Below are 27,167 nucleotides of genomic sequence, written 5' to 3'. Positions count from 1 at the left end.
TTGGGCTGGATGTAGAACCATTACACTCACATTATGGAAGGAGGCAGGGGAAAGCCGGTGCATTATGTGAAATGAAGCTGAAGAGGAACTGACAGAACATTGAACCAGCTCCAGAGGGGTGGAGGTCTGACATCACCATGAGGGGGAAGCTGGATCAGATATGCCCAGAAATGGAAATTTACAGGGTCTGCGGAGGGCACTGCAGTGCTGAGGTCTGAGTGCTTGTCCTTATGAAATTGAGGTACTTGGTGAGGATGGTCATGGGAACCAAAGCAGCTACATTTCCACGTAGCCTTGAGGATGGGAAACTATTATCGATATTTAACATACATTGACCTGTGCAGTTTATGAAACAGTCCTATCAGGTAGTTACCATTATTATCCCCATTTTACTGGTGAGGAAACTGAGTCACAAACAGGCAAAATACTTTACCAACGTGACAGGAAGTCGCAGAGCCAGGATCCAAAGCTAGACCACTTGGCCGTAGTGACTGCTCTTAAAAAATGCCATCCCTTAGGAATTTCTGCAAAAGTGCCAATATTTGACCATCTTTGGCCCACAAAAGCAAGTTTATAATTATTCAACCTATAATTATTTCAACTCCTCTCCAGAGCCTACCTTTCTCTGCTAACAAACCAAGACATTGGGTCAAACGGTGTTTATTGAATGTAAAGTAATCCCAGCCCCATGGGGAAGAAAATTCCAGGAAGAACAGAATAATACAGATTAAATACCCACCTGAGCATTCACACTTTCACATACTAACACACACACATACACACACACACACACACACCCCACATACATATCCTAGATCGAACAGTGACACACACTGTGCCTGAGTGACAGCTGTTAGAAGGTGGGGCTCCAGGATGGGTTCTAGTAGCAGCAGCCTCGTCCCTCCCTGCCCCCTGCCGTGCCCCGGGAGCTGGGGTGCCTAGGAGGTAGATGGCAACTCTTCCCCGCTCTGCCGCAGACGCTTCTTGGCCCGGATCTCGTTCATGGCCTCTTCAATGGAGCGTGTGTCCCTCTTGTTGGCCACGGGCACTAGGGGCAGACGGGAGGATGGGAGGACCTAGGAGCCCTGTGCCTTGGTCTCCCCTCTCCTTCCCCCCAACCTGTGCTCCTCTTCCCTGCCCCCTCCCAGCCCCCACTGTGGCCTCACCACAGCCGTAGGTCTTGTTGGCCTGTAGCATGTGAGCTGCATCCTTGGCTGCCCCCTTGCCAATAAGGTGGCTGTATTTGTCTTTGTAATCGCTGGCCGGGCTCACCACCACGGGTCCCTGCTGGGCCGCTTCCTCCTCCTGTTGCTGGGCCAGCTCCTGAGGGTGCAGAGGGGGTCACCGGAGCTCAAGGCCTGACCTCAGCCCCTCCCAGATGGTGGTGGCAGGGTCCCAGGGACTGCCAGGCATAACTCACCTTCAGCCTCCGCTTCTCCTCAGCCTTCTGGGGGTCCCACTCCTCGCCACGCCGGTAGGAGTCCAGCTCTTCATCTGAGGGTGCAAACTCCTGGGAGAGAAGTGGGTGATGGGGTCAAGGTTCCACATACATAGTTTACCTCATTCTTCTCCCCTGGGGCAGGGTATAGGCTGAAAAGGAGAGAGCGGGGAACTCAACTCAGGCCTTTTACCTTTTTGAAGATCATGACGTAGCGACACTCATCATCTTCCCCGAAGGAGAAGGATGTCAGGCCAGCCACTTCCACCACATCGTGTCTGGGGAGGGGGAGCCAAAGGGAAAGAGGTTGTGAAGCCATGAGGGGGGCCAGTGCCCTCCTCTAGGAGGTTCTCCCCTCTGAACCTTTCACCCTTCGTGCCTCCTTGACCACCCACTTCCTGTCGCCCAGCCCAGAGACACTCACAGTATGCTCCTCTCTATCTTATTCATCGGCTGAAACTTTTTCTTGATCTGCCCACTGTCTTGGATGAAATCTGACACCTCTTTCTCCATCTTGGTAGAGGGAAAAGGGAAGAAGATATGAGATGATGGCTCCACCCCACTACCCCTCTCCCCAGCCGGGCCAACAGGCTTGTGCCTCCCACACCTTTCCCACCTCCGTGCCACTGACTTCTGGGCTTCACCTCTCTCAAGACAGTTTGCACACAAACTAAGTCCTCAACCTTCCAATTCTAACTTATTGTTAGTCCTTTCTGAAGCTGCCTTTGATCTCTCCAGTTGTTCTTACCCTTTTACGAAATTCTACTTTCTGTTGTTTCTCTTGCTCCTGTAGTTTCTTCAGGCGGGCTGCCTGCTCTGGGGGCAAGAAATGGCAGCATGAGGCTAGGGGTGGAAGTATGGGTGGTGAGAGGGTGTAAGGCTTTGGGAGGGGTCTCGTGTCCACTGGGAGGTGTCAGGGCAGGAAGGGAGGATTACTGTTATTTGCCAAGCATTTATTGATATTTACTCTATCCCTGATACGGTGCTAGGCCCTGAAGTACAAAGAGGATGAAGACACAGCTTTGCCCTTTAAGACCTCACAGTTTAGTGGGAGAAACAGAGATGAGAATCATGCTCAACCCTGTTTCCCACTGGGGAAACCAACTAGCAAACATTTATTTATTGCTTACGACATACCAAGAACTCTAAGGCTTGGGGAGGTAATGGGAACAGACCCAGTCCTGGCCTCACAGAGTTTATCATCTCATTGTCTACACAGGATAGAGGAAATTATTTAACTTCCTATATTTTGTAATACCCCCACTTCTTATTTCTACAGCCAAGATGAAGCTGAAATGGCCAGTCTAACATTCTTCTCCTCTGGGAGTGCAGGTGTCTGAGCTGTAAAGGGAACTCACTACCTTTAGTCTTACTGTCCCCTCTTCTCTCTTCTGCCATTTCAAAGTGCTGACAATCTTAAGGCCTACTTCTTCCACAGGATCAGAACCCCTTCAGCTGCACTGAACCTATTCCCATTTTCCTAATCACTTCATGTATTTGCACATGTTATTCCTGCTGCTTGAAAAGTTCTTCCCCTTGCAAACTTTGAGATCCACTATGAGTCAGATGGTGAAGAATTACTTCTTCCTCTGGGGCCCAAGCACATTTGGTTCAAACATCCACTATAGCACATGCTGAGAACTAACAGACTGTAACTTTTGTCTTCCCTACCCCACTATGAGCTCCTAGAAGCCAGGGACCCTGTTCCTTTCCTATCCAGTTACTCTCTGTGGCTCCAGGGCTTGACAGCTCAGGTGCGCTCCTCTCTTCAACCCCATGGGCTCTGACTGTTAGTGCACCCCATCTTAGTCACTGACTGTTCTGTCTGGCTTGAGAGTCTTCTCTCTGCATCTGAGGAGGTGATTTAAGATTATGGATAAGCACACGGGCTTAAAAGTCACAACTGGGTTTGAAATGCCGCCACTAAGTAACTGTGTAACCACAGGCAAGTGACTAAACTCTGAACTTCAGCTTCCTAGCCTGTCAACGGCCGCTGGTGAACCACCTAGTCAGCCGTGGTGAGCATGAAGTAACTCAGTTCCCAGGTCCCATTATGCTCCCTCCTTCCTTATAGCTTTCAAATATCTGCCTGGAGCACTGTGTTGCCTTCTCACTGAATTATCTATTCTTCAGATCTCAGCTCACTGCAGGCTAGGTTAGAAGCCCTAGGTAGTTACACTCCTGATAATTATTTTTCTTTCAGACCATTTATAAAGTTGATTTTTAACTCCTGTGTGATCATTTCATCAATGCTCCGGACTGTGGGCTCCTTTGAGTGTGCCCCTGGCCCTTAGTAACCATTCAGTAAATATGGATGTTAGTTTGACATTAAGCAGCACTTGAGCACTTTGAAGGCACCCACTCCTGTTCTGGCCTCCCTCGAACGGGTAGGGAGCCGGTGTCCTCCCCTAAAAGGACTCATTCTGTCAGATTCATTCACACGCTGCGGAGCCAGCAGGAGAGGCTTGCACCGCCCAGCGGGCCGCGCCCTACACTGGCAGTCCAACTTGAACCGCCAGCAGAAAAGTTACTCGGAGAACACAGACTGGGAGGCTATGGCCAATCGGACCGGGTAGGGGCCTTCTTATTTGTCCAATCAACATTCACGACCCGCCCAGGGACCTTAGGAATTTCAGGGTACAGATGAGAGAAATGTTGGTTCGCGGCAGAAGGGATCGGGTTAAATCAAGTAGGCGGGGCATAAGGGCGCTGAACGGCTCCAGCAGCCAATTAGAGGTGCTGAGGGTGGGGTGGGCTAGAGGAAGGTCGAACAAAACTTAATCGGTAGACTTTTAAGTTGAAGAGGCCAATAGGGGAGAAAGGATTGAGGATGGACGTATCCTGGATCCAATCCGAAGGGGACGAGGTGCACGGACCGGCGCGCCGGCAGGGCGGGCGGGGCCGAGCGGTCGATCTTACCGCCCTCCGATACGAAGGCGGGAAGGGGTTGGGTGGGGTTCAGGGCAGCCTACCAATCAGACCACGCCACCGGCGGACAGGCGGGCCCACGGGCGAATTGAAAACAAGGACTGTGGAAGGCCAGGGCAGGAAGAGGCAGGGGGCTGGTGCTGAGCTTCAGGTAGCCAATCATCGTCCGCTAAGAACAGCGGGCGGGTCAGCAGCCCTTTTAGGGACTCGGGGGGTCTCTGAAGGGGCCTGTGAGGGGTCTTTCAAGGTTGAGGAGGCGGGGTCATCCAAAGAGGGAGGATTGCGATCCTGAGAACCGGGCGAAGAAAGCCGGCAATGAATTTGGGATCCTCACCTCGGGCCTTGCGCCGAGTCTCCTGATCACCGAGGCTGGGTGGCTTCTCCATGGAGCTCAGGATGGAGCCCAGTAGGTCCGCCATCTTGGGAGTGACTGAGAGGGGGGCGGTGCGTCTTAAAGGGAAGGGCAAAATGCCTTTAAGGCCGGAAACACGTCGGAGGCGGAAAACCACGCACCCGCCCCGCCCCGGCGTGGCTCAGATCCGGGCTTGGCGCGCCCGCAGCCTTCCGCCGGCCGGGGGCCCCGCCCCTCCCCGCCGCCCGCAGACAGAGGCCGGAGGCTGGCTGGTGCAGCGATGTTTAATGGCAATTCGTAGAAACCAAGCCCATGCACAAGTAGAAAGTGCTCGTGGAGCCGGCAGGAGGCTCCCGCCGCGCCAGGAACCACAAGCCCGGCCGTGCAGCCCTCCCTGCGGCGCCTTAAATAGATTCTTCACTATACTCTGTATGTTACATTATGTACAAGGCCCCTCCCCTCGGGGACGGGGCAGGACTCCGCAGCGCGTTTCTATATACAGCCCCCCTTTGGCCCCGAGATTGGTGGCCGGAGTCGGTCAGTTGACGGGGAAAGACAGGGCCAGAAAGGGAGGAAACAAGACGCAAACATGCGGAGTCGGGGTGGGGGCACGGTCAGCCCTGAAACACGAGGGGCGCGCGCGTAGCGAAGGCAGAGGTGGGACCGAGGCGGATACATTCAGAGACGCGTCGAACAAATAAATAAGGCAAGTCAGGAAGGGGCCGAGGTGGGCACAGGCAGGGAGGGAGCTGTGGAGAAGGGGCAGGCAGGGCTCCGGAGGTCACAGCTGAAGATGCAGGTATGTGGGGCATGGGTCTTCTGGAGCCGGGGACTAAGAGAAGGGAGCGCGACCCGGAGGGAAGAGGAGGAGGCAGGGGTGGGAGAGGGAGTTCAGCACTTCGGAGGGGTGGGGGGTGGAGACCCAGGACGGGCTAGCACAAAAGTGACGGGAAAGCTGCCGACAGGGGGCTCCCCCTCCCCCAGAGAGCCCTCTCCCTGTTAAGACTGCAAGAAGCGGCCCCCAGGGTGATGAGAAAGGCAGTGGAGAGGTCAGGTGGCCAGCCCGGGTTGGGGAAGCCCTTCCAGCTCCTGGTTCTGCTTCAGTTCCCTCATCCTGCAGAGAGACAAGGAAGGAGTCAGAGGAGACCGGCCGATTAGGGCGGTGGGATGGGGAGGCGGCGGCGGGGCCCAGTCCTCCCCAGTGAGGGAAAGGGCAACACCTGTGTCGGCAGCGCCGCAGGAATCGCATGATCTTCCGGGCTGCCTGGTCCTGCTTCTTGGTGAGAAAGGAGCCTCTGGTGGAAGGAAGAAGAGATGAGACCGCACAGGACACTCAGGAATCACCTGCCCTCCGCCCCTTAGGGACCTTGGTAGGGCAAGGGGTCGGGGAGGAGCAGGATGATGAGTTGGGAGCCCGTGGGCAGTGGCCGTGGACACAGTGGGTGTGCACTGAGGGCTGGAGGGTTGGGGCCGTACTTGTTGCGGGCAGGCAGGGTCCCCGGGGGCCGGCGGCGGTAGGAGCGGTAGCGCTGCTGGATGAGGACTGCCGCTCGGCGGCTCTGCTGAAATCGCTTCTGTTCGTAGTAGCTTCGGAACTTGCTCTGGATCAGGATGGCCGCCTGGGTCATCTTCTTATAGAGTGCAAACTGCAGGGGTGGGGAGGAAGGGCAGGGGCTGACATGGAGGGACAGAGACCCAGACCCCTAAGGGTCACCCCTCACCCCGTTTCAAGTTCAGTCGATGCAAATCTCTCTAATCCACACGCTCACGGAAGGAAAGGCTGAATCATCACAGACAGCCTCACACCCAGGTCTCATGCCTAATACCTTAAGTGCAATCCAGGTCAGCTTGTGGAGAGAAAAGGGGAGTTAGGGCTCCTGCAGCATTCTGGATGCTCTGGGATGGGATGAGTGGGTGCCTGTGTGGGTTGGTGGGTATGCTTTCAAGAGAGGACATCCTCACCTGTTTGTACTTCCGGTAACAGCGCTGGATCACAGCAGCAGCTACCTCCTGCTGTTCCTTCAGCCGCCGGCCCTAAGTGGCAAGAAGGAAGTCTCAGCACCTGGATCAGTTAGGAATTGCCCACCTAACTGACATCTGACCTGCTCTTCCAATGTGCCTGGGGTCCCTTGACCCTTCACCCTACCCCAGATCTCTCTGGATGATTGCTGTCCCCCCCACAGTCCTGGGAACCCATCACCTCCCCACTCAAGATTGTGTAATTCATCCCCTGAAGCCCCCAAGCCCCCGACCTTGTATTTCCGGAAGGCTGTCTGGATGACTCGGGCTGCCTCATACAGTTCCCGCTGCTCATGATCCGACAGGGTCAGCAGGGCAAAGTCACTCTCCATCTTGCCACTGGCAGATGCGGAGAGAAACTCTGCCCAGGAAGGTGCTGGAGGGACAGCCAGGCGACCCCGCTCAAATGGCAGCTCGCTGTAGGAAACAGGGATAAAGGATGTCCTGGACATCTGAAGTCCCTCTTCTCCCACCTGGGCGCTGCTCTGAAGGCAGAGCCCCAGTAACAGGGTCTGGAGAGTGACTTCAGAGCTCGCCAGCCAGTGCCAATCCCTTCCTCAAAGGCTCTGGCCATAGTGCAGCTTCTTCCCTCACTCTATCCCTCCCATGTTCCTTTGAAGGATCTGGAGGCTTTGTCCTAAGCTGGTCACCTTGGAGGGGCTGAGCTGGGGAAATGGTCCACGTTCTCCAGGTAGCTGGCCAGCCAGGACATGGTCTCACTGAGCCCCACCGCTCCCGTCCTCTCCCGTATTGTGGCTCCAGCCTCAGACAGCCCAACGAAGTCCTCTCGTTTAATCCGCTCTGGTGTGGCTTCAATGATCTGCTTGGCCAGTGAGATCATGTCAACCTGGATGAAGGAGAAGCTGGGTGAACCTTGAGGGGCCCCCCAGCTGTTCTTGCTCTGCCAAGACCATAGCATAAGTTCACTTCCTATCTTTCTCCTATCAGACCCAGACGATGAGGCCTCATGGATGGCTGCCCCCATTAACCCTGTCTTTCTTTGCCAGTGTTCCAGGTTCACTTACACTTCTTGGGGTCCCACTCAATACAGCCCTGTGTTGAGACGTCATGGAAAACATAGGCTAGGAAGGACGTACAGCACAGGGGGATTCAGAAGCTAGGCGAATGAAGGGCTTAGCCTTCCAGGCTGACTGCCCACTGTCCCACCCAGCCTGACCCATGCCAGCTCCCACAAACTTGGCCATGTCTGCCACCCCCTCCTCGAACTCGCCAAGAATCAGCTCAGCGCTTGCCAATCACATGACACCTTATTGAATAGCTCCAGCCTTGCCTCTGCTCCAGCCCTGCAGCCTGCAGCACTTTCTGCTGGTCTCACATAAAGGCGCCTACCGTGTGGTGTTCTCTAAATCTGTTGCACTTTAGTGCTCCCCGGTTAATCCCTTAGTCTCTCTCTAAAGCAGGTATGTCCCAGGCCCTAGCAGAGAAGCAGGCTGCTGTACGTGAAGAGCCACTCTCCACTCTCTCATGGGTTCATTCACTCTACAAGACTCTTAGCTCTTACTATGTGCAAGCCTCCCCCTGGCCCCTGGTTAGTGCCAGACACTTCCGCTTCCATCTTGCCGACCTCTCTGCTCCTCTGTCCTCCCTGCTTCCTGCCATCGCTCTTGTCCCTTTATGGAACAACAGGTAACCCCTACCACCCAGCTCTAATTGAAGATATTCTCCAGAATTTTAACCTCTGAAGCCTCATGACTTCTGAATCCCAAGCTCTGACAGAAGCTTAAGCAGAGGGTTACCTTGCCTGTCCCCAAATGAGGGTAAATGACCCCTTCTTCCCAAACTGCCGCCCGGCTCTGCATGTTTCTTGTGGTGGCTGGCGTCACCCCAGCCCTGCACCCCCCTCTGCTTGGAGCCCTCCACCTAAGTGGTACCGGGATCACATCCACAGCTGGTGGACTATCGGCTTCCTCAGGAGCAGCCCCGCCATCCAGGGCTGGTGGGAGAGGAGGCGGCGAGGGTGGGGGCCCTCTCGGGTTGGTGGCTTCATAGTCCATGAGGAATAGGGGGGCCTCTGGGGCACCAGAGGAGAGCTGGCCTGGGACCATCTCCATAGTCATCTCAGAGGCTGGCAGAGGAACAGGGGGAGGACTCCCATCTGGGGCGCTAGAATAGGCCGATGTGACGGAGAAAGTGCCATCCGAGAGCTCTGAAGGTGAGGAGACACTGCTCAGGCCTGCAAGGGGAGAGAAGGGGGTGTGAGCATAAGGTGTCACTTGCCCTCTCCTCACTCTCCATCTCCCTGGCCTTGCTGCTCTTACCTCCCCATCCCTACAACCTCCTCTCTCCTTGCACTGTCTCCCACCCTCTAGCTTTCCCCTGGCCTGTGCTTCCACCCGCATTCCCCTTAAACCCTCACCAGTGTCGGGGCTGGAGGAGGGTGGAGACAGGGCAGGTGGGGGCTCAGAAGAAGCTTCCTGTCTTTGCAGTTCCTCCAGGCAGCGGGCGAGGCGCACATGACCCCGGGAATGAGCCACGGATAGGGGCAGGCGGCCCAGAGAGTCAGGAATGCTCAGCGCCTGTCTGTTCCAACGGAAGAGGAGCACAGCAGCCTCCAGATGGCCCAGGGCACAAGCCCACATCTGAGGAGAAGAGGGCGGAAGTGGAGGTAAGGCATGGGCCTATCCTTACTCCTTCCCTGCATCCCCCAAACGATCTTCTCTGTGAAGAACTGCTCCTGTTTCCCATTGTTCACGTGCACTAGGAACCAGCATCCTCACCAGAGGGGTGCAAGAGAAGTGGTCCACATTGAGTGGGTCAACCTCTTGCTCCAAGTCCAGGCTTCCTGTCTCCACACTCCTGGAGGGTTTGGGAAAGGGACAGTGGAGCCCAGTTAGGGATAAAGGGGGCCCAGTAGGAACTTCGGAATTGAAGGGGCTGGCAAGCACTATGGTCAACAGGATGAGTAATCAAAGAGATTAATGATTATAAGGAGGTCAAGAAGTCAGCATTGTAAGTCAGAGGACATTAAAACTCCCCCAAGTGCAAACCCTGTTCCAGCCCCTCTTCCTTCCCACAGTGACCCCAGCTCCCAGGACAGGCCTCCAGTTCCTCCTCAGTCCCTGACACCCTCCTACCCCAACTCCCACCAGCCCCAGCTCACCGCCACTGGCTCAGGGTCTCGATGAGGCGGGCATAGCCCTGGGCAGCAGCCAGGTGCAGAAGGCTCATGCCCCGGAAAGGGCTTCCATGGGCCAGACGCTCAGGACCCCTCCAGGTGGAGCGTGGGATCATGTTCTCTACCAGGACCACCACCCGGGCCTCGAACCCAGGACCCTGGCCTTCATCCTGTGGTGCACACACCCTCAGGCAGACACCTGAGCATCCCCAGCCTGGGATGGCCTTAGCCACCCCACCCCTGTCCTCTCAGCTTCCAATTCTGCCCCCCCCCTACAATTCTCATTCTAGGCTCCCACCACCCTGACCTCTGATGGCTGGTCAGTCTTCCCTGTCCCTCAGGCAGCTTTCTCCAGCAGCCAGACCTCATGCCTGCATGCCCATGTGGTGCCTTCATTTTGGCTCAGATCAGTGCCATATCCACAGATGGCTTCTCCCCCTCAGAACCTAGAGTCCTCTCCAGCCTTCTTTCCTCAAAGACCTGGAACGCTCAGAGTGCTGAGCCCCGACTTCTTGGATCCCCTCCCCCACCCTCACCTCCACCCTCCTTCAGACCAGAAATAGTCTGAAGCTTGTCATGCCAAGAGGGTGCCCAGAATAGCCACTCCTGCCACAGGGTGGGGGTGGGAGCAGGGTGATGTCACGGAGAAGGGAAGGGGACTGGCTGGGGCCTGGACAGTGAGGGGAGTCACACAGTAGAGCTGATTTCTACAGGAAGACCCTCCCCCTGCTCCTCACTGTAGAGTGCCCTCATGGATGTACCTGAATTGGAGGGGTGTCAGGAGCCTGGCAGGGGGCCTGCCCAGCTGCTGCGATCTCTGCCATCCGCTTCTCCATCTGCTCCAGTCGCTCCAGGATGGACATCCGGAACTGGTTGTCTGTGGGGAAGAGGAGTGGGCATGGGGGGGCTCACTGGGCAGGGTGCAGGGGATGCCTTGGGCAACAAAGCCAGATCATGTCCCAGGGTCTGAGTGACGAAGACACAAGCAATCCTTTCCTCTTCTCCATACAATGGCCCTTTACCCTCCCCCCCTCCACCTTCTGAATAGAGCCCCCCAGGAGCAGTCCTCAGTCTAGGGCTCTTCATACCACGTGTCCACCTAGGACCTGAATGCAGAACCAAGACTGTGTCCTTCAAGACACAGAGACTGTAGGACTCCTCGCTGGGTGTTCAGCCCCAGTTGCCCCAGATCTCTCTCTCTCACACACACACACACACACACACGCGTGCCCCAGATCTCTCACACATACGTGCATGCACATACGCATACTCCCAGATGGCTTATTTTGTTCCTTCTTGCCGCAGACACTACCTTCGTCCCCCATGCTGGGGCTGAAGGACTTCAGGGTCCCTCCTCTCTGTTAATCGCTGCCCCAAAGAACTCAGAGACTGATTTGAAAAGCACCACCCCCTCCTCCTGGCCCCCCGCAGCTGTCCACAAAGAGGATGGCGGGGAGGGGAGGTGACAGAGATGGATGGCCAAGTCCATTTCTCCTCCTCCTCCCCCACTCCATGCACAAATGCACACATCCCGAGCTATATCTGTTCCCTCCTGAGATCACACAAGGATGAGGAGGGGAAGCAGAAGGGGGTCAGAGCCGTGGGAAAACAAACAGGTGGAGGCTGGGGATGTTTTGAGATGCCAGGACAGACGGGCAAGAAGGTAGGGGATGGTAGGGAGGAGGGTAAAGAGCTCTGAGCAGAGACTCAGGTATGAGAGCAGAGAGGGGAAGACAAACAAGGGGAAGGAGAGGAGAGAAAAAGGGCAAAGGAGAGCTGGGGATGTAGAACGAACAAGCAATAGGGAATGAAGAAGGAAAGTGAAGACAAAAATCCAAGGAGGAATGGAGAGATGAGAGAGGTAGGAGACATACAGGAGAGATGGTAAAGCACAGGTTAAACAGGAGGAAACGGAGACATGCAAACCTCAAGAAAGAAGCAGGTGCAGAAACAATTCTGAAAGCCACAGGAGGGATAACCAGTAAAGGGGACTAACAGCTCTGGATATAAACAAATACACACACACGTACACACACATGTATGTATGTGCATCTCTGTATATAAGAAGATATATTAAAAGTGGTGTATGTTATTGAGCATTGTTACAGGGAATTTTCATTTTCTACTTTGTGCTTTTCTGTAACTTCAAAATTTTTTATAATTAATGCCTGTCTTTATAACTAGAGGGAAAAACCATAGGAAAGTTTAAATATATTGTGTAGGCACATATACGGAGAAGGCAATGGCAACCCACTCCAGTACTCTTGCCTGGAAAATCCCATGGATGGAGGAGCCTGGTAGGCTGCAGTCCATGGGGTCGCACAGAGTCGGACACGACTGAAGCAACTTAGCAGCAGCAGCAGGAGGCACATACACACTCATGTGTATCCCATGTTTGTTGCTCTGCACTGTCCGGCCCCACCCATGGCCTTGATCCCTTCCTATGGACAGGACAAGTGTTGGGACAAAGCCACCTCCAAGGTTTACAGGGAGGAGGAGGTGAAGGAAATCTGCTGCTCCTTCAGAAATGAGCAAGGAAGCAGGAGTTGGGAAGAGGGGTACAGTGGGCGCAAGGCAGTGGCCACCGGAGTCCAGATGGGCCTAGGAACACGTCATGCTCAAAGGCGGTGGGGTAGAAGGTTAGAACTTACCGTCTAGTGACAGCCAGTCAAGCTGAGTACTAGGCAGTGACAGGAATCGGCGGGCTCGATACTCAAAGAGCACAGATGCAGAAAGGGGCCCCTCACGCCCTGCCACCTGCAGAGACACCAGCCCAACTTCATGGGCTGGGGAGGGCAAGGATCAGCGAGATGGCTCTCTTTCCTGGGCTCCTTCACCAGATCCACAGGTGGTCCTTCCACATCTACCTCCCCTACCTGCCCTGTTGTGGCCCTAGAGGCCCCTGGCTCCAGTGGCCTTGGCTCTAAGTGGGGAGGGAATCCCTTTATTTGAGAACTTAATAGCTCCTCTGGGCCAGAGACCCCTTGGGTTCTAGACCCTGTAGTTAAGGATATTGTTCAGCACCAAGGCATAGAAACAGAGTCAAGAGATACCTATGGGTGGTTTAGTCAACCAAGTTGTGTCTGACTCTTGTGACCCCATGGACTGTAGCCCTCTGGGCTCCTCTTTCCGTGGGACTTTCCAGGCAAGAGTACTGGAGTGGGTTGCCATTTCCTTCTCCAGGGAATCTCCCTGAGCCAGGAACAGAACCCAGGTCTTCTGCATTGCAGGCAGATTTTTTACCTACTGAGCCAGATGGAGGTAGGTGTGTAGAGATACCTCTACATATAAACAATTTGATGATGGTAAAATCTCTTATCTCCTAAGATCAAGGTCCAGAGGCCTTAACTCTGTTACTAAGGTGAAGGAAAGGAATTAGCTGCTCACCAACAGGGTCAAGTGAGAGCGGTGTCCCAGAATCTCAATATCTATAGCCTTGAGGATAAAGCCACCAGGCCCTGGTCCCAAGCTTAGACGCTGAGACTCCCAATTCCCAACGTCTCTGGTCTCAGCCCCTCTCTTGCTATCCACCACTGAACAGGGCTGCTGAGACTCGGGGAGGACATACTGACAGAGAGCAGAGCTGTCGACATGTCACTCCAGTGGTCCTTGGGGTCCCACAGCAACACTGCTGAGTGTCAGGTGAGGGGCAAAGGGGGTGGCAAAAGGGCAGAGATGAATCTTGGCAATGACATCCAGACCAGTGCTGTTCAAAAGAACTTTCCTCAGTGTTGGAGACATCCTGCATCTGCACTGTCTCCTGCGGGGGGCACGAGCACATGTGGTCACTGAGCACCAAAATGTGGTTAGTGTGATGGCAGAGCTGAATTTGAAACTTCATTTAATCTTAACTATTAATTTCAATAGGCACACGTGGCTCATGGCTACCATACTGGATAGCACAGGTCTTGAAGCCAATGTCCCTCAGTCTCAGAACTGGTTGGAGGAGACCACATTTCTCCCTTCTCATTCTCCCAAGAGACTCTCCCTGGACTGGAGTCAGTGGGCCTGGAGAGCCATGAGAGTCCCCTTGGGTCTAATGGCTGATCTTACAGAAGGGGTGGCCAAGGTCCTATGAAAAGAAAAAGGCTTATTCAAGATCACCCATCAGCTCAGCAGATTTCTTGGATTAGAATCTAGACCTCTGACACTTCAGCTCAGACTCATCTGCCTGCTGGAGGGCGGTGGCCGGGGGGCAACCACCGGGCTCAGCCCCAGGACTGGTTGAGGTGGTTACGTTCTCAGGAACAACCCAACACATTTGTTCCTAGTGCTTCCTGGGAATCCTAACAGTCATGTCTTCTGTCCCTTCTCCTACCACCCCCAGTCCCCATACCGGGACAGTAGCAGCGTAAGACACCAGGCTGGACGAGTGAGGCTGGCACGGCGATGTGATCAAAGACACAGGAGTAATGCTCAGCGGCCTCTGTCCAAGGTCCTGTGATGAGCACCTTGACCCCACCCTGCAGGCAGAAGTCAGAGAGCCATGTGACTGGGGGCTCTCTCTGCTGGGTATAATTACTCACTCCTTCATTCAGACCCTAAGAGAGGACCTATTGCTCTCTGTACACCCCAAGGTCTGGGGTACAGAGATTGGACATGAAGTGGAGTGAGATCCACTGTCCTTTCTCCCCACACTCCTGCCCTCTACTTGAATCTGCTAGAAACGGGGAACTCATTGCCTCTCCCAAGGCTACCATCCCATTTGCAGATAGCTATCACTGGGAGGAAGTCTTTTCTTGGGGCCCCCTGGTACCCCTAGAGAAGTTCCTGCTTTCTATCTCTGGGGCAGCACAAAGCAGAACTTGACTGCTGAATACAGTCTTTCAGCTTCTCAAAGTCTGCCATCACATCCCAGTTGGGTTTTCTCTTCTTCAGGCTGAACTGTCCCAGGCCCTCCCCACCCCACCCAGTCACCAAAGGAATAAAGTCCCCCGGGGCACTTAAGGGACTCATACAACCACAAGTCACAGGTAGAAGGAGGGAGGAAAAAAGGGGTAGTTAAGAAGGCCTGTGAAAACCGTTAAGAAGCTACACTCTATGTAAAGATAGAGGCTGGGAAGAGAACTAAGCAGCCATGGATGCTGAGAGAAACTAGGTCACAGGCCACAGGGTAAAAGGGATGCAGGAGGAAGGAGAGAAGTCTGAGACTCACCTCTGGGTAGGACCACTCTGGGGAGAAGTCTGTGATGGTGCTGAGAGCAGGAGAGAGCTGGGGGGTGGGGGCAGGGCCACTTGGAGCTTCGTCACTGATGAGTTCTCCCATGAGGTCCGGGAATGATGAGAGACTGAAGGGCTCCAGTTCGCTGCCCCCCCCAGCTCCTCCAAACAAGGCCTCCCCTCTTCCTACTCTGCCCGATGGCTCCAAAGGGGCAGGTGAGGGTGGGGGTGAAGGAGGGGGTGAAGGTACAGGTGGGGCAGCCCCCTGGGCCTTGAGCTCCTCTCCACTGTCATCATCCTGAATGAAGAAGCAGTTTCCCCTTCTCCCGCCTGCTCCAGACTGTGGAGGGAGACCCCGAGTGGCCACCTGGGGCTCCAGGGCAGCAGCAGGCTCGAGTGCTGGACAGGGGGTATGGGCGGCCTCGGCCTCAGGGAAGTCTGGGCTCACCCCCTGGCCCCCTCCATATGTCTGGCCCCTCTGTGGGCTGTTGAGAAAACGATCAGGATCAAAGGCAGGGCTCGGAGGGGCTGGTGGGGCCGAGGGCTCAGAGCCCACAACCACAGCCAGGCTCATGGGAGGCCTCGGATCGGCCTGTGGAGCCAAATGCCTGGTGGGTGTCAAGCCCCCGGCTCGCTGCTCCAGTCCTGTCAGGAGGAGGATGGCGGTGCCTCCTCTGGAAGAACCCCCTCGGGAGGTTGGAGGGCTCGGTCTGATCTCTAGGGGTTCTGCAAAGCCGGAGGAAGAGGAGGAAGAGGAAGAGGAAGATGGGGAGGTATGTGCCTTGGGGAGCTCTGGGGGAAGCGGGGCTATCAGTGGAGGTGGCTCAGGGGGATGGGGGTGGGGGACAGAGGTCAGGGTTAAAGCTCGGGGTTCCACTTTGGGAGAGATGATACGGTGTTTCGTGCTGCTGCATTTGTGGGTAAGGCTCCCAGAACCTGGAGTGGAAGGGGTGGTGGGGAAAGAAGGGGTAAGACACATCTCTCTCCAGCCCTCCCTTGCTGGAAGCTGTCATGTATTTCCTGAGAAGTCACTACATACCAGAGGTGTCATACTGCTTGTGGCCACTGGGAGGCGGCAGAAATATTTCTCCTCCCCCACCCTCCCCCTTGGAGGAACACTGCAAGGGAGGATCCAGGGCTTGGGGGAATAGCTGAGAGCAATAGGTGAAGACATAGAAAAAGTACAGAAGAACAGAACCAAGCGGGTACCAACTAAGAATAAGGCTAAGCCTGTGTGTAAGCAGTAGTGCTGGGGTGGCCAGGAACTGCTAAAGGAAGAAGGCAGACAGAGAGCCCAGGCTGCCAGGAATAAGTAAAAGGAACTAGACAGTATGCAGACGGGAAAGCCTCTGCTCATCTGGCCCATCTTTCTGGAACATGCAAAAGTCATGCAAATAAGCACGCAAATCCCAACAAGACAGATGCCCCCCTGGTGTGAGTAAGGGCAGACCAGCGAGGAGGGAGGAAGGTTCCAAGGTCAGGGTCACTCACCAAGGCCCCCACTGCAGAGACAGGCGTGGGTTCGGGGTGCAGGCTTGGTCGGGTGGGTGTCTAGGATCTGCTGCACCAGCTGCTCTACGGAGAACTCCTCTGTCCCATTTCCACAGCTCCATTTGATGCCATGAACTGGAGGAGAGTTGGGGGGAAGTGCTGTGGGACCCCCTACAAAATAGGCCCCAAAGAACTCTGATGGCTCCCCCAAGCACCTGAGATGCTCTGAGACTTCCAGCCAGAGGAACAGCGGCCAGAAGCCCCCAGACTGCTCCTACCTGGAGCTCACAGCTGCGCTCCATAGTCGAACACCTTAGATCACACCAGGAACCCTGGTACCCACCCACCCAGGAAAGAAGCCTCCTGACTTGGGGCAACATGGTCACCCCACAGGCTCCTGAGTATAGAAACTTGCTGCCATGGGAGGCCCCTGGGTCCACTCTCCCCTTGGAGCTCTGTCCTGGCCCTGTTGCCTTACACATGGGCTTCAGCTGTCCCAAGAGCTCCTCCCGGGACCACTTTAGCCACTCTCGGCGGTCGCTGCTGATGGAACAAAAGATGGGGCTGCAGCCCTTTCCACAGTCCTCCAGGGCTGGGACGTTCAGGTAGTGCACAAGCACGATGTCAGGGTTCTGCGGGTACAAGGGTACACACAGAGCGCTATGGGGTCCTGATGTCCAGGGACTTGGCCTCCTAGTCCTCATTTTCTCCCTAGGCACCCCTAGCCTCACCCTCCCAAGTTCTGGCTCTCTCCATCCCCAAACCCCTTTCTCTTCTTCCCAGTCTCCCTTCCACACTCAGAACCTCGTCATCCTTCCCCTTCATTCCGCAGACCCCCACCTCCCTCAAAGAGCCAGGTAGACTCTGTCTCCCCGAGCCCTTCCGTCCTCACCTGGAGCAGCCAGTAGCAGCGCCGATGGAATGTGGGGACGATGGAAGAGTGAACGTAGCAGCCATAGAGACACTGCCAGGAGACAGGCTGGGGTGGGGGGAGGGCTAGTCTGCTCCCCAACTCTTCCTCTGTTCAGTCCCTTTGCAGGAATCCCAATCTTGCCACCAGTTCCTCTTTAACCCTTACCCACCCCCATCTATTCCCCATACCTTTCAAAACCCAGCACCCAAGTCACCCTGCGGTGAAGAGGAGGGGACAGTGGGGCCAGGGCCTTACAACAAGTACCAGATTTGAGACATGGGACTATTCAGAAATCAGAGGGCAGGGCAATAACACATCTGAGATGAGGAGCAATGATTTGAGAGAACAGAAACCTGTGCTTTGAGGTACTAAGTACTGTCAGACCCCTACGGGAAATGCAAGAGAAGTGAGGGGATTGGGCATCTGCGGCCTCCAGGGGGAGGCGTGGCCTAAGTCCTGGAGAATTGGGTCATGGAGGGAAAGCAGAGAGGGGGCTGATCCAAAGTGAGTGAGAAGCGAAGAGTGACTGACTGGGAGGGTGGTAGGGAGAGAAGGTCACCAAGCCCTGGCAGAGCTGGAACCCAGCTCACAGGGAAAAGCGGGGGCCAGGGCAGATGTACTGGAGGCCTTGCTTACCTCCATGCCCTGGACCTTCAGCTTCATGTGGTCCTCTCGGGTGGTCTTCCCATCCTTCCGCTTCTTCCAGAGGTAACCATCCTTCCGGTATTTCACCTTCTTGCGGTTGTAGAGGATAATGGAGCCATTCTGAGGCCTGAGAAGGGAAGGACTTGCCTTAAGTTCTGTGCACAGAACCCAGGACCCCTGCTACTCCCCATCTTCACAAAACTTCTCACCTTGTCTTGGGGGCACAGGATAGCCACTCGTCATGCTTCTCAAAGGTGATCAAGTAGGATGCAATCTCCTGGAGGAGAAGAGGCACTCAGGTGGGGGTCCCCTTCCCAAAGTCTCAGCCTGGCCTCTTGGGCCTCCTCATCTATACCTCAGGGATAACGGCATCCCTGGAGGACTGTGTGAGATAACACAGGACAAGTGGTGAGCACAGTGGTCTGTTTGTAGGAAATACTTTGTAAGTGGTAGCATTTATACACAGGTGCCTATGCCAAGAAGTGAGCTCCTACGAGATGCAGGTCTTTATAGCTCTCCTGTGATCCCCAAAGAGCCTAGAGAGTGTTGAAAGGCACAGAGGGGAACTCCTCCAGCCTACTAGGCCCTGCAGAGCCCCAATCCCCCCGGCTCCCTAGAAAACCTCATTTGTATTCCACCGGAGCCGCTCTGGAGGCAGCAGTGGGCAGCGAGGAAGACACTCCAGCAGCTTCTTGGGGAGAAATATCTTCAGGTGGTGGCTGTTCTCTAGAGGGGATGAGAAGGGAGGGCTTAGTGTGAGACATCCCAATGAGAGCCCAGGGGAAAAGGGCCGAATGCGGGGCGGGGTGGTGGTGGTGAATGAAATGATGCCAAGGAGAGCGGGGATCCAAGAATTAGAAGGTCACCACCGCTTGGGGGAAATAAAAGGCTGTGCCCAACCTGGAAACCTGGACTGTGAACTCACCAGCAACCTCGGTGGTGTCCTTGGTATTCATGGTGAGGGCTCCAGGGGGCAAGGTCACCCCCGGCCTGACGGGCCGGGGGGAGGGGGAGTCTGTGCTGGGAAGGGAGAGAACAAGGTCATGGCAGAAGCCCCTACACTATCAAGGATGAGGAGAATGAGGTGGGAGACCTGGTATACAGCCGGGTCGTGATATCTGAGGAAGCCAAAGGAAGGGGCTGGACTGTGATGTCAGAGTACAGCCAGGGGGTGGAGGAGAGGGAGAACCCAGACACGGTGCCAGGAACCAACACGAGTGGGAGACACAACAGAACAGAATAATCAGGAAGAGACCGGCGGGGTGGGGGAGGGGAGAAGGTCGGCGGGGGGCCGGCGTTTACAGCCCTGGCTTTCCAAGGCTGGAGCTGCGGCGGGGTCAGACCCTGGGGCTAGGACTCAGAGCATCCGGTTCTTGAAGGATGGTTTGACAAATGAGAGCCTGGATGTTGGGGGGAAGGCAGGAGTTCTAAGTCCTGGTGGAGAGCTAGGCCTTAAAAGACACACCCTGAGTTCCTTCTCTTTGGTTTTTCCAAGGGGAAGGGCAGATCTGACAACTGATCTTAACTTCCACCCTTTCCTCCAGATTGGTGGGGCCTGAGTAGAACCTGGTTTAGACACCCAGGACCCAGCTATCCAGCCCCAGGTCAACCCATCCTCCACCCTGAGGCTGACCGCCCTGTCCACCCCACCGTACCTCTATCCCCAAAGCCTCTGCTTCCCTCGGCCTCCAGGCCTATCCTACCCCATCTACCACTCTGACTCCAGCCTGAGCCCCCACCCTCCTGGGGGAACAGATGGAAGCTGGAGGATGCTCTCAGCGCGGGCTCCGCCAGGTGTCTGGGAATGGAGACGGGGAAGAGGCCCGTCCGAGCACGACTGTGAGCCCTGGAGCCTGGGCTGGGGTAAGGACTCCGCCCGAGGGCGCAGGTGCGCAGTCCGGGATGGGCAGCCCGCCAGGGTGCGGAGCGGGCCCGGGGGCGGCCCCCCCAGGAGGGGCGGTGGTCAGCGGAGACGCTCCGAGGTGGGAGGGTCCCGCCTCCCGGCCGCACGGAGAGATGTCCTGGAGAAGCTGCGGAGCAGAGTCCGCGGGCGCGTGGCGGGCAAGGGGCAGGGCAGGTGCTGGGGTGCGGGGGTCCCCGGGACGGTCCGGCCCGGCAGGTCCGCCTTGCGGCCCTGCGCCGAGCGGCGCCCCCTGGCGCGGGGGAGGAGGACGGAAGCGGGGAGTGAGGGCAAACCCGGGAGAGCGCCGGTGGTCCCCGGCGTGGCGCGCCAAGTCCGGGCGGTGGAGCTGCGCCCCCTGGCGCGGGGGCGGAGAGGCGGGCGAGAGGCCCCGGCTCTTACCTCCCGGGGTCCCGCGGGTGACGGCGGCAGCGGCCATTCTACCCCACACCGACCCCCCCCAGCGCCGGCTGACAGCGGCGTCCTACGTCACTGCGCACGGGGCGGGGCTTCCCAATTAAGGGGATGGGGGTCGGGACGGGAACCTGGGGTCAGCACACGTCTGGCTTTGGGTGGGGCGCTGGCCGGAGGGACTCGGCTTCCAGGGCCGCGAGCCAGGCGGAGGGACGGGCTGCCGGGAAGTCCCAGAAGGGGCGGCCGCGCCGAGGGGCAGGATGCGGGGTCCTGGAGGCGGAAGCTCCGCCGACTGACGTGACCTCGGCCCGGAGAGCCGGGTGGGGAACACTGGAGCGGGCAGGACTGTTTTCGGGTACAACTCCTTGAATTTGGGGGTATCAGCCCAACTTCATTTTGGCGGGGTCATCGCGAAGCTGAAAGGAGCCCTCCCTCCCCATAAGCCTCCCCATCACTACATCGCGGAGAGAAAGACAACTCTGGGCTCCACTTGCTTGCTTTTTAATAACAGAACGAAGAGAATAGTGGCAGGGAGCCTTGGGGGGCTCCTCTGAGAGTGGAGAGGGGAGGCCATCGGGGCTGCTCGTGCCTAGTTTCAGAGGCGGGGAGAGGAAGATGGGAGAGGCCAAGGAAAGGAGGAATGCCTTGATGTCCGAAATACTGGAGATTCCAGCTCCCAATCCTAGGCCCCTGAGGCACGGCCAGCGTCTTGGGTTTGGACATTTTCTCCCTACTCCTCAGACTGCAGTTCCACCCACCAGGGATGGTAAAAGGGGTTCCTAGTGGCTGTGACAGCGCTGAAGGAGCCCATAGAGCCAAGCTGCCTGGAGAGACAAGACCCCTCCTGGCCCAGGGGACTCCAGGGAGACCAAAGCAGCTGTAAGAAAAAAAAAAAAAGAAGGAAAAAAAAAAAAAGAATCAAACAATAGGTCTTCAGATTTCCTAGGCCCCAAACCCAGGTACCCCCAAGTCTCAGGATCTGGCCTACTTTACTTTTGTCCCTCTCACATCCAGCTATCCCATGTGGCTCTTGGCTTCCCCTGTCTCCCCATGCAAGACCAAGGGTCCACATCACCACCCACCAAAGTCCTCTTCAGCCATCCATACCTGGGCCCTGCCAGAAGTGAGGAAGTGGTCCTCCTCCTGTGGATAGTCTGCCCTCTCCTCTTCCCGATCAGGGTGTTCGGTGGTGCTGGGGAAGCCACAGCCATCACTGTCAACCAGCAGAGGCCCAGACGCAGCCCCAGAGCTGCCCCACTGGGCCTTCTTCAGTCTGTGGAGACTTAAGGCTTAGGAAAGAGGGGCCTGGAGGCCAGGCTTCCTGTCTCTCCATTCTTCATCTTCCCGCCCTGAACTAGTTCCTGCTGGGACCCAGGAGTGTTATCATTTGACACATTCCAACTCTGCACTTCCAACCTTCTGCTCCCCTCAGACTGAAGTAGTTTCCCATCCGGGGGCTCAGAGGTGACCTCTAGCTTTGCACCATCCTCCAGTTCTGTGGAGTGCTTTCCTGTCTTCAGTAACCAGGGTTCCACTCCTTTCAGCTCAGGTGACTAATCCCCCATTCCTTCGTTCCCTCCTCCTTCCCATATTATGGGAAACTTTGCTTCAATCTCACCAAGACCATGGCACACTCCCAAGCAACCTCCAATTCCCTCAAAGCTCTCCACCTCTTCCTTAGTTTAAGCCACCCTGTCCCCATACCGTTTGGCTCCCAGAGCCCTGATGTGTCTCCTTACTCATTGATGATTCTCTGTCGCCTCCTTAGATCTTCCAAGTGATGAGTGACCGCCCTTACCCGGGCTGGGATGCCCCCAGATCCCTGCTGCATTCCTCCTGAACATGGCCTCCTCCTTTTTCTTCTGCAGAGCACCTCAGGAGGTGGGAGTCCCTCAGGGCCATACTGGCCAGGCTGGGAGCAACCAGTGGCTCTCTGTACCAGATAATGGGGAGAGGGAGCTAGAAGGCAGAAATGAGTCTCTCGGGGGAGCTTGGACTGAAATAGGGAACCAGGGGTCTTGGGAAGACCAGATTACAAAAACATGGCTGTGATCTGGAAAACATGATGACTGATTCATAGGAAGGAGGGCCTGCTCAGTGCACTAGCTGGGGGAGACCAGAGGGAAGGGAGAATAAGGGGAGCTGGGGATGGGATGGCAGTGGGTGTGATCTTAACCAAGAAGTGTCAAAGGGCAGAAAGTTCATCATACCAGCAAGGGTGGGGTGTACTGTTCCTCCATCCAGGTGGGGCTGTAAAGCACAAAAAGGGGGCTAAGTGCAAAGAGAATATCCCTATCCATGTTGTTTCTCTAACAACCTCTCCCAACCACCTACCTGGCATTAGGAGCTACCATGTCCATCACTTGGTGGGTCAGTTATCCTGAGACTAGGACTTATTGCTACAGTAAGGCTTTATGGTAGTTTAAAATTGTACAGCCTCCCCTTCCCACCTCTGGTTAGTCCCGTTTCTCCATTTCTCCCACCTGGGCCTTTGACTAAGATTCTCCCAGAAGGTGTCTCCATAGTGCTGGGGCATCAGTCCGAGGCTCTGGGAAGGCAAGCAGTGGGGTGGAGATCGGCTGACCACCCTAGAACACCTGAGGTGAGGACAAGGTAGGCTCAGTTCTGGCTCTTCCCTTACGGTACCTACTCAGTCCAGGGATTGAGGAGTCTTATCTTACCACAGGACCACACAGCTGCCCAGGCTCCCTCAGGCCATGTCCTCCCTTATCCATTTTAGATGAGAAAGGTGGTGAAGACTGATTTGAAAGGCAGTTGGAGCTGGAGTGAGCATGGAGATTAGCAATTGTCTGAGCCTCAGATCTCACTGAATCTCAAACTTCTACACCCCACAACCAGAGAACATCATACTTAGAAAGCAGGGCTGTTAGAGAGGGAGGCCCTGGCTACTCAAGTGATTCAACAGGTTCCTTTCAGTCAATGCAAGCATCCAGGAGAGCAGAGTCTCTATTCACTCCTGCTATATCTCTCCATCTCAGAAGCACTAGGGGCTACCCTAGTTGCTCAGTGGTAAAGAATCTGCCTGCCAAGCAGGAGATGAGGGTTCGATCCTGGGTCAGGAAGATCCCCTGGAGAAGGAAATAGCAACCCACTCCAGTATTCTTGCCTGGAAAAATACCATGGACAAAGAAGCTTGGCGGGCTACAGTCCATGGGGTCACAAAGAGTTCGACATGACCTAGTGAGTAAACAACAACTCAGAAATACTAATATCCTTTAGGTAGGGTGTGCAAAAGTTGTTTGAGAACAGTTCTAATCACTTCTAAAGCTGCCAGACTGACTGACCAGATGTCTGCTTTCCTGCTGTCTAGAAGAAAGTCCCAGGGCTTCGGCCCTTTATCTTCATTCCTCCGTAGGTGATCTCACCCAGGTCCATGACTTTAAATACCATCAATGTACTGATGACTCCCAAATCTATATTTCAAGCTCTAGCTCCTCCCCTGGACTTCAGATTTGCAGGTTCAACTGCCCATTCAACACCTCCTCCCTAGCTTTCCCCATCTTGCCAAAAGGCACCCCAAACACCCAGTTGCTACAACCAAAAATCTGGTATGCCTCACTCGGCCTCACCCCTCATATCCAATCTATCAGTAAATCCTGTGAGTTCTACATCTGAAATACACTCAAATTTAACTACCATTCACCATTTCCACTCCCACCACCATATTCCAGCACGTTTTCCCCTCTTTGGACTATTGCAATTGCGTCCTCCTCCATTCCCTGCTTCCATTTGAATCCCTCAACAATCTAGTCTGCACATAGCAGTCAGAGTAATCTTTTAGAAATGATTATGTGAAATAATACCCTGTTTAAAGTTACTTCAAAATGGTCTAAGTAGCAGGAGGCTGAATGGGTGTATCAAGAAAAAAATTATCCACCAGGGACTTCCCTGGTGGTCCAATGGTTAGGACTCAGCACTCAGCACTCAGCACTCTTGCCGCTGAGAGCCCAGGTTCAATCTTTGTTTGGGGAGCTAAGATTCCAGAAGCCGAGTGGTGTATCCAAAAAACAAAGATTATCCATCTAATGATAATTATTGCAGCTGACTAAAAATGGTACTCCGGTGTCGTGGTTACTATTTTCTCTACTTCTGTGGTTGTTTGAAATTTTCCATAATAAAAAAGTTGAAGGAAAAGAAAGTCTGCTCATGTCATTTCCTTGCTTAGAAACTCCCACTGATTTCTACTGTCCTTAGCATAACGTTCAAATTATTTTCAATGGCCCATAAGGTCCTATGTGACTGGCCTCCCCCTGTCTGCCTTTACTCCACTTTTCCTTTGATCACTAACTTGCTGATGGGCTTCCTGGTCCTAGAAAACAGAAAGTTAGTTCTTTTCTTGGGACTTCGTTTTGTTTTTTCAAACCTACAATTCCTTCTTCTACTCCCTGGTTCTTAGCAGACTGGCTCCTTCCCATTTTTCAGATCTCAATTCAAACTCATCTCCTCTTCCCCTTCCACAGTCACACTCTATATACTTGAGTCTCAGAGACATTCTACTTACATTATACTGTACATTTATTTTTTCATGTGCTTACTACTATTTGAAATTATATTTATTCATGTACACATTCTATTTCCTCCCTGTAGAATGTTGGCTCTATGAGCAGGACCCCTATCTTTCTAATTGCTGAATACCCAATGCCTAATATTCAGTGCCTAGAACACTATTAGTGTTCAAAAATAATTTGCTGAGTAAATTAATAAATCACCAGTCCCCTGAGACCAGGCACCGAGATTCTTGTTTCTTATTTCGTACTACTCTTGGGGAAGAACCCAGACATGGAATCCTGCCTCCATCTCATTCCCCCCTCCCCAACTGTGTGGGGAGGACTCACTTGGCAAAAGGGATAAGGTTGTCTGCATCTTCCTGTACTTGCATGACTGGACAGGGTTGGGAGGCTGGACTGAGTCTCCTCATTGGTGCTGGGAAGATAATGGAAAATGAATCATTGACTCATGTAATTCACCATGAGTGAATGTAAAGATTGGAAAGAAGATGTATAGGTCCAGAAGAAAGGAAAGAAAGCTGAAAAGGTATTTCAAGTGCTGAATATTTTCATTAGCTGAACATACACAATCAAGACAGCAAACACAGGAAATGTAGAAATGGTGAAAGATTAAAAAAAAAATCTTTTTTCCTAAGCCGAATACACAGAGTAAGTGAAATTGACAGATGGCAGTTGAGTGACTTAACTGGCAATATGGGATAATGAAATGAAAAAGAATGAAACGTGAATTAGACAGAGCAAAAGGCATTTGGGGATAATTGGTACAGAACTGGTGGCTGGGGCCAGTTAGAGAACTGAGGGTTGGTAAACAAACCAGGAATGAGGTGTTAATGAAAGGTAAGTGTGGACAGAGCGGTCACGGTCAATTGGTGACGAGGAAGGAGGGGGCAGTGGGAATGTCTAGAGATGTAGAAGGTGAGCAGAGGTCAGTTACACAGGACCACAATTCCAGACAGCAAAAGGTGACCTGAGAGCCAGTTGGGGTGGGCAGACAATGCAGATAAGAATGTTAGATGAGTTAGGAGAGGCAGCATAAATGCCAGAAAATTGGAAACTGTTGCAGGTGAATAAGTATTTATTCAAAGGTAACTAAGATGGGCTGAGAAAGGAAATGAAGAATGAAGAGAAGAGTATTTAGAGCTGAGCTGGCAAATGCCAGTAAAGCTAGGCTGAAAGGGCAGATGGGGTTTTAATGGAATATCTTGGGCCAGAGCAGAGGAAGCTGAACTAGGGAGCAGGTGGCCGCTGAGGGACATTCAGACCTTAGTAATTGGGTGTCTAGTTGGCCAGATCTAAGAGAAAGATGAGGCTAAGGAAGCTAGAAAGAGTCCTGGATGGTTGACCTGCTTGGGGGAGGGCGGGGCAGCGCGGGAGCGGCGGGGGGCAGCCAAGTCTGGGAGGGGAACCCGAGTCTGACAGGGCAGAAGAGGACCCAAGGAATCTGGCCGGGCTGAGTTAGCTAGAGCCTGGAGGTCGTTGGGGTGGAAAGCCCTGTCCAGAGGGAAGGCTTAGAGGAAAACCCCTTAGGGAGCTCAAGGGACCCTTGGCAGCTGACCAAGGCGTGAGGAGCTGCTAAGCCTGAAGGCACAATTTGGGGGCTGAGGAGTTGATGTGGCTTCCAGGTGGTGGGCCCTGCGGGGCTGAGGCCTGCTGGGGCCAGGCTGGGCAGGCAGGAGTGGCCTGGGCCTGAGGGGGCGACACGGCACTGCGGGCCCTGTCGAACCTAAGGACCAGGCAGAGACACAGCGCCCGAGTGGTGGTGCCGCTGCCGACTGCACTTGGCCAGGGCACCTGAGGCAGCTGCGCGTCGAATTCTAGAACGTTACACCAGGCGCTGAGGAGTGAGGCGGCGACAGGAGCCGAGGGTGGAGCCGACCAGTGCCTCGAGCCTTGGGGCGGGGCCTGCACCGCACCACCTCCTGGGCGGGGCTCGACTGGCGGCTCCACCCCCTGAGCGCGCCTCCGACGGCGGCGACGTGCGCGCGTCAGGGGCCTGGGTCCCCTACCGGGGTCCGCCCCCACCTTTCCCGGCTTCTGTGGGGCTGGCCACCCTCTGGAGTTCCGGCGTCCGGGTCGCCCTCCCGCGTCCGCAACTCAGTTCCCCTGTCTCTGCCTGGTGGGTCCCTCAGTCCCGGGGACATTGCCCCTTTAACAGCTGTCCGGGTCGCTCCTGGGCCGTTCTCGCGACGGCGCGCGCCCGCCCTCCCATCCGCGCGCGCGCGCCCGCCGGTCCCCCGCCCCT

At 55.0% G+C, this 27,167-nt stretch overlaps 3 protein-coding genes and 1 long non-coding RNA gene across 15 annotated transcripts; 1 reads left to right on the top strand and 3 right to left on the bottom strand.

The window, feature by feature from the left end:
• Positions 1-644: 644 nt before the first annotated feature.
• SPAG7 (sperm associated antigen 7) lies at positions 645-4,930 on the bottom strand. Its single transcript, XM_019981138.2, has 7 exons — positions 4,701-4,930; positions 2,187-2,254; positions 1,863-1,951; positions 1,632-1,716; positions 1,421-1,510; positions 1,167-1,323; positions 645-1,048 (listed from the first exon to the last, which is right to left on the bottom strand). The coding sequence occupies exons 1-7, from the start codon at positions 4,783-4,785 to the stop codon at positions 939-941; spliced, it is 684 nt and encodes a 227-aa protein (XP_019836697.1). The 5' UTR covers positions 4,786-4,930; the 3' UTR covers positions 645-938.
• On the top strand, positions 4,634-11,969 carry LOC139177528 (uncharacterized). Its single transcript, XR_011561967.1, has 3 exons — positions 4,634-4,772; positions 9,185-9,363; positions 10,616-11,969. It is a non-coding gene; the product is annotated as an uncharacterized lncRNA (long non-coding RNA).
• On the bottom strand, positions 4,989-20,539 carry CAMTA2 (calmodulin binding transcription activator 2). Of its 9 annotated transcripts, none has more exons than XM_070772902.1 (23): positions 20,385-20,539; positions 19,008-19,102; positions 18,705-18,808; positions 18,292-18,359; positions 18,074-18,209; positions 17,417-17,503; positions 17,003-17,156; positions 16,525-16,659; positions 15,029-15,969; positions 14,210-14,336; positions 12,525-12,659; positions 10,635-10,750; positions 9,859-10,043; positions 9,476-9,554; positions 9,115-9,337; positions 8,630-8,931; positions 7,388-7,584; positions 6,971-7,154; positions 6,681-6,752; positions 6,545-6,565; positions 6,195-6,364; positions 5,939-6,013; positions 4,989-5,832 (listed from the first exon to the last, which is right to left on the bottom strand). In XM_070772902.1, the coding sequence occupies exons 2-23, from the start codon at positions 19,036-19,038 to the stop codon at positions 5,769-5,771; spliced, it is 3,606 nt and encodes a 1,201-aa protein (XP_070629003.1). In that variant the 5' UTR covers positions 19,039-19,102; positions 20,385-20,539; the 3' UTR covers positions 4,989-5,768. The 9 variants fall into 9 exon arrangements, with proteins under 9 accessions (XP_070629003.1, XP_070629004.1, XP_070629005.1 ...); XM_070772903.1 differs by having other exon boundaries at positions 17,417-17,488; XM_070772904.1 differs by lacking the exon at positions 6,545-6,565.
• Positions 20,540-20,881: 342 nt separating this feature from the next.
• Positions 20,882-27,153, bottom strand: INCA1 (inhibitor of CDK, cyclin A1 interacting protein 1). Of its 4 annotated transcripts, none has more exons than XM_070772922.1 (8): positions 26,948-27,153; positions 25,253-25,340; positions 23,078-23,177; positions 22,880-22,993; positions 22,607-22,646; positions 22,136-22,329; positions 21,504-21,669; positions 20,882-21,273 (listed from the first exon to the last, which is right to left on the bottom strand). In XM_070772922.1, the coding sequence occupies exons 4-8, from the start codon at positions 22,930-22,932 to the stop codon at positions 21,127-21,129; spliced, it is 600 nt and encodes a 199-aa protein (XP_070629023.1). In that variant the 5' UTR covers positions 22,933-22,993; positions 23,078-23,177; positions 25,253-25,340; positions 26,948-27,153; the 3' UTR covers positions 20,882-21,126. The 4 variants fall into 4 exon arrangements, with proteins under 4 accessions (XP_070629023.1, XP_070629024.1, XP_070629022.1 ...); XM_070772923.1 differs by having other exon boundaries at positions 23,078-23,155; XM_070772921.1 differs by lacking the exon at positions 23,078-23,177 and having other exon boundaries at positions 26,717-27,153.
• Positions 27,154-27,167: the final 14 nt, after the last annotated feature.

This window comes from Bos indicus, chromosome 19 (genome assembly GCF_029378745.1).
Source record: "Bos indicus isolate NIAB-ARS_2022 breed Sahiwal x Tharparkar chromosome 19, NIAB-ARS_B.indTharparkar_mat_pri_1.0, whole genome shotgun sequence".
In the NCBI taxonomy this organism is placed as follows: domain Eukaryota; kingdom Metazoa; phylum Chordata; class Mammalia; order Artiodactyla; family Bovidae; genus Bos; species Bos indicus.
This window is presented reverse-complemented; position numbering and strand designations above follow the sequence as displayed.